At 27.5% G+C, this 10,735-nt stretch overlaps 1 protein-coding gene across 1 annotated transcript; it reads left to right on the top strand.

Annotated features, from left to right (window-relative positions):
- Positions 1-4,010: 4,010 nt before the first annotated feature.
- LOC105790998 (cytochrome c oxidase subunit 6b-2) lies at positions 4,011-7,871 on the top strand. The gene is made up of 4 exons (XM_012618850.2): positions 4,011-4,150; positions 6,349-6,437; positions 6,538-6,619; positions 7,574-7,871. The coding sequence occupies exons 1-4, from the start codon at positions 4,139-4,141 to the stop codon at positions 7,625-7,627; spliced, it is 237 nt and encodes a 78-aa protein (XP_012474304.1). The 5' UTR covers positions 4,011-4,138; the 3' UTR covers positions 7,628-7,871.
- Positions 7,872-10,735: the final 2,864 nt, after the last annotated feature.

The following is a 10,735-nucleotide window of genomic DNA, read 5'->3' as shown; positions in this document are numbered from 1 at the left end:
GGCTTTAATTTTAACCTCTAATTCAATTTCTACAATTTTTTTATGAATTTTCAAAGTCAAACTACTGCTGCTGTCCAAAACTGTTTTAGTGCAAAATGTTGATAACCAAGTTTATAACACCCTCCTTTCTTTTCTTTACAATATTTCCCATCACTTCCTCTTATTTCCCTTCACTAATATATCAAGAACATAAAATCTTATATAAGAAAAGTTTACTTTAACATCATTTTCGTACTTTTTCAATAATATCAAACTTGAAAATATATTGGAATCTTGATGTTCTTACCTTGTCCTATTGATCTCAAACTTTAACTTGATTTTCTCTCTCCTCCAACTTCCATTTTCTTGAATCCAAGGTGATTTTGTTATTCTCCATAGTCTCCTTATCACTTTTCTCTCTTGGGGATTATGAAAATTCCTTGAAATTCTAGGTGAAAATGGTGGAGTTTTGGTGGAATGACCAAATTGTAAAGATAACAAAGTTTTCTTCTTCTCTCCCCCTCACTCACGTTGGTAAGATGGGAGGATCTTCTCTTCTTCTTCTTTTTTTCCATCTTCCTCTCCTTTTATACTAGCTATTTATAATAAAATATTAGTAAAATATATCATTAAAATATTAATAAAATAATATTTATCTAATTAAATAATTATAAAATATCATCAAAATATCTCCAACACTATCATTGCCTTCTAGAGTTCTCTCTCTTTTAATTTACTATTTTTCCCTTTATGATCTTTTAAAATTTTATCCTTGAATCATCACTTAATTTGGTAAAATTACAATTTAGTCCATTATACTTTTTTTCGCTTATTCAATTTGGTCATTATTAATCCATTTTCCTTAATTTCTAGATCCTTTTGCCTTTAAGATATTTGCATTGTTGGCCTTTCACTTCAACTTTTCTATATTTATACTTATGCCACAAAACTTTTCACATATTTACAATTTAGTCCACTCCTTAATTTAATACATTATGTCTTGTTTCTTGATTTAACTTTCTTTTGATATCTTGCAACTTTCGTTTTCATTGATCTTGTACTTTTTTTTTTGATAAGATTTTATCTCATATTATTTACTACAAAGGGGTTTTAAGGATGTTATAGCCAGCCCCCTAGATCCGCCCCTAGCCTTTTTGATGCATTTTGGCAGTTCAAGTACCCAATTGAGTGCACAAAAAAATTAGGGGCTTAATTGCATTTTTTGAAAAGTTTTGAGAGTCTTTTTTTATGTATTTTGAAAGTTTAAATATTCAATTGAGTGCAAAAAAAGTAGGATTTAATTACTTTTTTGAAAAAATCTAAGAGCTTTTACACCCTTAAGCCTATTAAAATTAAAGGATATTATATTATTTTTTATAATATTGGGGTTAGGGATGGAGTCACATTATTTATGTCAATGTTAAATGGGTGTCTGGCAATAACTTTAACCATCTCTTCATAAAGTTAAAGACAATGAATATTAAATTGTTAAGCTTGAAATATAATTTAAAGGAAAGACACGTATTAATAACATTTATCAAATTAAATTTATATATTTCAAAAATAATAAGAGTTAATTACATTCATTTATTAAAATTGAGTAAAGATAAATATAAAATTACAAAAAATAGAATATTAACAATTTTGACATTGAAACAAATTAAATTAACAATATATAAAATAAATGACCTGTAAGAAATTATTAATAATATTATTTATATTATAATATATTAATATAATATTGAAATCATAATGCATTTTTGTACTATTTTAATATTAAATATTTTTAAAATTAAATAACATTAATATAATTGATTCTAATTTAAATATTTTGTAATTACATTAATTATCCAATTTATTAATTATTTTTAAGAAATTCATTAAAATTATAACCAAAAACTAATTTTATAAAAAAATATATACAACCATGGTACAGAAATACAAACTAATGATAATATTAATTCAAATTAGTTATTTATGTATAATTTTTTATATATAATCAATATTTTAAAAATCATAAAATATTAAATACAATTAGTTTTTAAAAATACAAATTTGACATGATAAATTTTAAAAGTATCTACATGTTAAAAATTATGCTATCCAGATAAGATTGTTTTTATTTTTGTATAGGCTCTAATTTTAATACATATTATCTATATTATTATTTAAGATTTTTTATTTTTAAAATCTAATAAAAAATTACATGTTATTGGATTTGAACTTGTGTTATCTACATTAATAAAATATTTACCACTAAACCAAAACTTTATTTATTATAATATTTACATTTTAATTTTATTATATATACTCTATGACACTATGATAAACAAGTGTAATGTATTTAGTATTCTTAATATGATGTATTTATATGTTTAAATTTCATTTCGCTCTCAATTTAATCTTTTTTTATTTTAATATTGTATATATTTCATATGTTATTATTAATTAGTTTTAAGTTATACATTTCATTATTTATTATATATTGTTTTAAATTAATATATATTCTAAATAATATTCATATAATAGAATTTCTATATATTAAATTACACTTTAATGGTAAAAAAATTGTGCACAATAGTTTTAACAATAGATTATGTATATTCACAATCTGAGTGAAAGATAAAAAAGAAATCATTATGTTGAAAATATATTTCTCAAAATTTTTTAACAATAAAATTATAGATGATGTGGTAAAGTACTTGTAAATAAATTCTAATATGTTTTGGATTTATTCTTTAAGCATTTGAAATTTAGTTGTTTTATTTAAATACTCCACATAAATATTATATTTTGTTAAAAAATTTAAGTAAATCTTATAATTAAGGGTGTATTTGATAAATTATTGAAAATCTTCATTTTAATAAAACAAAAATTTTCAATATTAAAAGTTTTTAAATGTATTTGATATTCTTATTGGCTTTTAATTACTACAAAATTTTCTCTAAAAAAGTGTTGATTAAGATAAGTATGTAGATAGTTATTTTATCCCTGCTCATAGGAGTAGAACATATTTTATGGCCAGCCGTTCACTTTTTTAGATAGTCCATGGTGAAATGATTAGTCACTGTTACTGACAGTGAATACCCTAATTTCAGAAAAAATAGATAGTTATTTATCACTTAATATTGAAAATGTTAAGTTGATATTATTTAAAAGAGTATATTTGAAATATATTATCTATTCTTTATTTAGTAAAAGTCGATATCCAAATTTTATATATTTTGGTATAACCAAGGTTTCTTTCATATTCGTTTTATGATTAATAAATATTAATCTTTTTAGGGATATGTGGTTGCCCTTTTCAAAAATATTGTCTCTAAAATTTGAAAGTGCAATGTGCCTTACCTATATAAAATAAAACAATATATCTCATATTAACAAGATTAAATTTAAGAGAAATAATTTAAAAAAAAACTAGATTTAATTTTATCAAAAACATAACTACATTTAATACATGATTTTATTAATATACCAAATAATTTTCTAATATATATTCACTTGTAAAGTTTAATAATAAAATTTAAAATTTATTAAAACCTAAAATTCAACATCAATGCGTGGATTTCACCTCAAATCAAACCTAGCAAAGATATTTATTTCGGTAAACTGTACTTAAGAGGTATAGGAACTAATCAAATTAGTCCTCTACTATTAAATAGATCAATTTAATCTATGTATTATTTAAAAGAATCAAATAAGGCCAAATCGAATAGAATTAGCATTTGCTATTTAAAATATCATTTATTGTTTAACATAGTTAATATTTTTAAATTTTTATGGTTTTGTAAATAAAATATGTTGTTTAGAATTGAATTCCAATTGAGAAAAAATAATTTTAACACATATTTTATACATAAAATGTTAACTTTATTACAATTTGGACTTATTTGATTATTTTAAATAGTACAGGGACTAAATTGATCTATTTAAGAATAGAGGAACTAATTTGATGTAGTCCTTATATTACAGTGACGTTCTAGGTATTTTAACCTATTTATTTCAGTATAATCATTTTTTTTGATAACGCGGCGTGCTTTTATTGGTAATGGAACGAACCGGAGAGAAATAACTGGTCACTGTTTTTTAAGGCTATTTTAAAGTCGCCCATCAAAGATCAAAATCTGGTTTCGCTTCTTGCTCGTTCATCGGATCAGTCATGGCAGACGCGGTAACCTTCTTCTTCTTTCTTTATTTTTTTCCCCGCTTCTCCGTCTATTTTCCAAAAAAATTCCAGAAACCAAAATTTGATTAACGATTCCCTTGATCGATCTAAAACTTATTCACTGTTTCCTTGTATATTTAATTTAATATGGGTCACTTCTTTTGATTTTTCAATACTTTCTGTTATAAAATTTCGAGGTTTTATTTGTGAATGTTCTCATTCCTTGTCAATTCTTGAACAAGAAATGGAATACTATGAATTGTAGAAGTCATTTGATATGAAGAATGTGAAAGTTTATTGCTTTAGGCAAAAAACAAAAAAAAAACAAAAAAAAAAAAGATAAGAAAAAAGAAGGTACTTTTAATGCGGTATGTCCCATAAACTTTTAAGCTGAATGCTCTAGAAATTTGGTGGCTTAATGTAAGGGTTGTTTAAATCAAGGACTCAAACCCCATTGATGAGAATTGCGTTAGGTTCCGCATTCCTCGTAAAATTTGTTTATTGAATCAGAATATTGCAGTCTTTCTATGTTTCACATTTTATGTTAGATTGTTGATCATTGTAGTCTAGCCGCTGGAATCTCTTTATCTATCATGAAGAGGGAATAATTTTAGGAAACCGGTGATTCGGCGTGAAGTTTTCTTAAATAACTAATTCACAGCTTAATACGAAACTAGGATATAATTTGAAAGGTGACTTGAATGGTCACTACTTATTTCATACAGAAGCCTGTCTCTTGAAACCTCCATTTTGGCCCTTGTTCAGTGAATGATAAGATATAGAGTAAGTCTAACTTATTATCAAGGTCAAACATCACCTTTTAGCCATTATGAATTACTGTGTTGCAAACGTAAGAATGTAGACACTGGTGATATCCAATTCTTATAATTAGGGCATCATGTGTTAACCGTAAAAGTGTTAACTGTAGTAAGCTTTATTGCATTAGAAACATAAATCCTGAATTAGTCAAAGAACACTGGATGACTGTAGTGGATTTATATCACTGAAAGTATTATCTAAAGGGAAATTAGAAATTAGATATTTAAAAGCAGAAAGTCAATTTCAACATAAGGTGTTTTTAATTATAGTTTATATCTTTTTTTTTCTATGTTGGAATGTATAGAAGGAAAATCAAATACTAGTTTGTCCTCTTTTAACTTAATAAAGTTACTTTCATGTATTTTTTTGGTTTATCTATGATTTAAGGAATTTGTGATGTTGGACAGCTTTCCTTTCAGAGGCTGTTCTGGTATTATGGACCTTTTCTGTGAGGATTAATTGATGGTTTGGTGGGGAAATTCACAATTTTGTTCTGGAAGTGGTAGAGTTTTGGTAAATGGCTGTTCTTGGGTTTAAAGAGGTTAATCTGGGTCTAGTTGTAAATGTAAACAGTGAAACAAAATAACAAGAAAATGTCATATAGGCTTTGGCCTTAGGAATCATTCCAAATGTTGTGTTTATCTGACAATCAACAATATAGTAATGCTGGAAATTTTCCTATAGTAAGTTTACCATTCAATAAAAGAAGATTACGTGTAGGATCCTAGCACTCCTGGTCCTGGTTAAATATGCTAAAATAAGAACTACCACTTCTAGTGCATTTAGGATTTTAACCGATGCTTGAGACTCTAATTAGGAAACTGACCGATTAACAAATTAACAAACTTGATTAAAACAATAATACCTAAACTATAATAAAAACCCAACAACATAAGGGGAATCCCAAAATAAGACTCTAAGATCTCGTCTTCGTACGCTTACCAATTTAAGTCTTGGGTATTAGAAGCAGCCTTGAGACTCCTCATAATCAACTTTGGAGGCTGCTGCCATTATGTTCCGTCAACTTGTGAACCATGAATTAGATGACACTTAGATTCTGCAGTGAGAGTTTTCAGATACCCTTTTGTCGGATTTTGGAACTGCAATTATCTTTTTTGTATGTTTCTCTTGGAAACCTGTTGGCTGTGACTGACTCTTTATACATAGTCATGCCAATTGGCTTCTAATGTTATGAGTCTCTATATTTATTCTACTGTATAATTTCCTTGAAAGATTAATCTATAACCCATGCCAATGGTTTCATGATTCTGGGCTGTCATAATTGGAAAGTATCACTTTGAACTGGTAACTGATTCACATCAAATTATCATCTCTTAACTCTGATATTTCTTCCACACCATCTTTTTCATTGTATATTGTCCCAGATTGAACTGAAAACAGCCCCAGCTGACTTTCGTTTCCCTACAACAAATCAAACTAGACATTGTTTCACCCGCTACATTGAGTTTCATAGGTACACTGCTTGTAAAATTTCAGATTCTGCTTGTTATGGAACTATCAAATGTTTTTTTGCCCACACGTCTTTCTTTTAACAATCTTAGAAGCAATTGCAGGTGCTTGGCTGCAAAGGGTGAAGAGTCTAATCAATGTGAGAAATTTGCCAAATACTACCGTTCTCTTTGTCCTGGTGAATGGGTGAGTATACCTTGTTTTTCTTATCATCATAAGTAAACCAGAGTTTGCCTTCTTGCTTTTAGCTTGTAGTACCAAGCTCTGTCGTTCACAGGAAAATATGCCTTCTATGCATCATGTCTTTGTTGATGAAGCTTGTTACATATTCAGTATTTTCAGATACCAACTGATTCATATACATATATGTTTATATAAGGAAATAGCTTAAGCTCTGACAGTAAGGGCATAAGTAAACTACAGGTGTTTTTATTGCTTACCAGGTGTGCCCTTTATTGTGTTTATGTTGGGAATATAAACTTGTACTTCTGTTATTTTTTCCTTCTCACCATCAGAAGTGATGTAGCATATTAGCATCCTACAAGCTCTTCTATACGTCATATTGATAGGATTATCATTGATTTTGCTGATGATGTTTATTACAAATATGAAAGAAGTGTCTACTTGGACATGTTATTAGTTAAGGAACAGCTTTGTAAATTTTGTCGAGATATTAGACAGATAAGATTACCTTTGAGTTACATAGTATATAAAAAAAATGTTTATGACCTGTTATCTACTATCATATCCTAAAGAGTAAAGCTTCATTGAAGGACTATTGAACTCGTATATATTCCTTGGCAATCGTTGTCCACATGTAGAGACAGGCAATCGATGTATGTGATTTACGTGGACTAGATTGAAGGACTTTTGATCTCATATATATTCCCAGGCACTGGAGTTATTAATGCTGTAATCTGTTACCTCGTGTGCTCTCTCTTATTGGTGGGCTGTAATTACGATCCCAGTCTTCACTATTTACATTCTACACATTTTATATTATTGTGATTCTTCTTTAATAACTCCAGTGCTTGTATCCAGAGTTACTTGTGAAGGAAGTGGAATATAGATAACTTAAGCGGTTGTATTAAACTGATGTTTCCCATTTTAACATCCTGGATGTTGCTGAAATTGATGCAGATTGACAAGTGGAATGAACAGAGGGAGAATGGTACTTTCCCGGGTCCTCTGTGACTGTGATCACGTATTGGAAAGTAGGTGAAGCATTGCTTCTTTGGCATGGAAAACTTGTCTTGTAGCTAGTTTCAATGGTTATTCTTGAAAATTTCGAATTAATAAGCTACAAATGGAAATTTGTGGCCGATGAGTTGTTAAAAAACTGGAATATGCTCTGATGTTTTAATTCATGAACCTGCTTTTATCAGCAGATTGTTTCATCTTCATTTACATTTTAGTGGTGTGGTATTACTTTCATGAATTTTTAGTAAGTTCTTTTTCTTTCTTGGCAAGGTTTGCCCATATACTGCTCACAGGCTAGGGAAATTATTTATATTTGCATTAAGGGTGGCTTTGGAAAGCCATTAAAGTATAATTGCTTTCAATTACATGCAGCATGTCAAGCATGTAAAGGTAATCATTATAATTAGTGTATCTTGATAAATTGAATGTAATCAGAACACTTCAATTTTTATGGGAGTGTTGAGAATTGGGATAATTGTGTTTCATTGAAGCATTTGAATTAAGAATTATGATATCCATGTGATGGTCAAGGGTGTTTATCGTTCTAGATGTAGCCTGGGTTTGAGTCTCGCTAGTTGTGTTTGTTGTTCGGGTTTTGCCATGTTATTACAATTCAAAAAAAAAAAAAAAAAGAGAAGAATTAAAGTACTTGAATAATTATAAACATGTATTTTATATGAGCTTAAGAAATTACTTTTTAATATAATATTTTAATTTTAAGACATTTTTTTAATTTAAAAATGTGGTTCTTATATTTAAATAAATTTATATGAAAAGTATTTAAGTAAACTGCATTATATTTATTTTTAATTTTTTATATATTTAAAATAAATTATCTTTAATTTTTAAGTTCAGTTTTGATTTTCATCTTATTGAGAAGGTAGTCTTTGATTTTTGTATTTTATGAGGTTGAGAAGTTGGCAAGCATGTGAAATTAAATTGTTTTTTGTTAATTTGTTGTATATATGTTGTTGAAATATTTATGTTACTGACTCCTTTCATATAAATTGAACTATGATTCTTAACTCAATATTATAATATTTCATTTGAGAATTTATATTTAGATCTGGATTATTATTTAAATGATAAGAATGGAGTGGACAAATTGGTCAAGATTTAATCACGTATTGGAAAAGTATAAAATATGAATTTATCAAATCTAAAAATATTTGAAGGATTTCAAATTCATTACTAAATAAGATCTAAGAGAATGGTATAGTACTTTATTCAATTAGGTTTTTTTGAAAAATAAAAGATAAAATTCATAATTAGACTAATATTTTTAATATTTGATTAAGGACCGACAATAATGACAAGGAGTACATGTTGAATGATAAGAGGAAAATAACTCAAAAATATATAGTGTTGGATTAATTAGATAAAATCATATATGATATTTTTTGTTATTTTTATTAATAATGGTATTCTCAAATATTTTCTTTGATAAACATATTAATAGGATGATTTGATTTTAAGTTTTGCTTGTAGTTTAGAGATTCTTTTTCAAGCATTGTTGATGGGTTTTTTATAATAATATCTTCTTTTAAAATTTAAAATTATTTAATTGTGTAATTACAATTTGTATTACAAAATGTGCCATTGAAAATTATAATATAATTATAGTTTGTCAATCAAACAAGTTTAAAAATTAAAATTCTTTGTAATTATAAAAAAATATATTTAACTTGTTTGTTTTACAAATTTAAGAAATTGATTTCCTAGATATGACTATGTAAGTATGTTTTAGTGAAAGTACTTAGTTATTTTAAAATAATGCATTATGATTGAAATATAAATTTATTGTATAAATATAAAAATTATTGTGGAGTATGCATTGTATTTTGGTTAAATTAAGACATAAATAGAGAGCGATGCCGTGACGACATGATAGGGGGCGTGGCGACATGTCACACAATTTTTTCGGTTTTTTTCTTTTAGTCAAATTTTGATTATTTGTCCCAGTTAAACTCTGATTAGCGTAAATTATTTTAAGATTATTTGACCTACGAATTTAGCCTATAAATAAGTCTTTTTATACCATAGAAAGATTAAACCATAACACATTTAAGTATTAGTTTTTACAAACTTTTAAGGAATTTTGTGTTTAAGTTTTAAGGGTTCTTATTTTCGGGTTTCGGGGTTTAGTTTTTATTTTCATCTATGTAAGTATCATTTTTTCTGATTTAGTGAAATTATTTTTGCCCGTGGTTTTTTATTCTCTTAAAAGGGAATTTTCCACGTAAAATTTGTGTGCTCGATCTTTTCAATTTCTTCATTATTTTTCCTATTTGTTGCTTACACGGGTTTATCCCCAACAAACTAGTATTAGAGCTTGGTTCGATTTCCGCATTCAACCCATTTAGAGATGGCATCGATAAGGTTCGACATTGATAGGTTCGATGGCAGCACAGATTTCAATCTATGGCAAGTTCGGGTGACGACAATTCTAGTTTAGAACGGTCTGAAAAAGGTCATTACTGGAAAAAAGCCTGATAATCTAGATTAGTTAGAATGGGAAGAGCTTGATGGGAAGGCCCTGTCTGCAATTCAGTTGTGCCTCACGAATAGTGTATTGTAGAAGGTGTTAATGGAGAAAACGACATTCGCCTTGTGGAAAAGGTTGGAAACCCTTTACGTGAGCTACTCGTGTTGGAAATACAACTAATAACCATAGAAATGAAAAGCAAAGAAGCCATTAAAATAAAACTCAAGAAAAATATAAAAGTTGAGATTTTTATGCAATGAAGCTTAAAGAACATGAAACCAAAAACATACAATAAGAAAATCTAAAGTAATAAATATAAAAGGAAAAAACTTTAATAGATTTAAAGTAAAAGAAACTAAAATACATCAAACGAAAGCTAGAATTGTCATTACAACCAAAGTATAGGGACTGAAAGTGCAAATAAACATAGGCTATAGTGATAAGTAACTACAAGAACACTAAGAACAAGAAGAAAGTGCAGTAAAATAAACTCTAAAATGAAGAAAAGAGAAAATAAAATATAAACCCTAGAAAAAGTTGCAAAAAAACTAAGAGAAAACCTAGAGAAACTAAGAGAGCGTTTGGTTCAGTGTATTACCCAATCCATTACACCCCGA

Source organism: Gossypium raimondii, chromosome 8 (assembly GCF_025698545.1).
Source record: "Gossypium raimondii isolate GPD5lz chromosome 8, ASM2569854v1, whole genome shotgun sequence".
In the NCBI taxonomy this organism is placed as follows: Eukaryota; Viridiplantae; Streptophyta; class Magnoliopsida; order Malvales; family Malvaceae; genus Gossypium; species Gossypium raimondii.
The sequence above is the reverse complement of the archived record's forward strand: the minus strand, read 5'-3'. Positions and strand labels throughout refer to the sequence as shown.

Excerpts from the sequence above, each read along its gene's own strand:
- LOC105790998 (XM_012618850.2), top strand. Across the intron at positions 6,438-6,537 it reads CGCTACATTGAGTTTCATAG|GTGCTTGGCTGCAAAGGGTG; the intron begins GTACACTGCTTG and ends AAGCAATTGCAG. Across the intron at positions 6,620-7,573 it reads CTCTTTGTCCTGGTGAATGG|ATTGACAAGTGGAATGAACA; the intron begins GTGAGTATACCT and ends AAATTGATGCAG.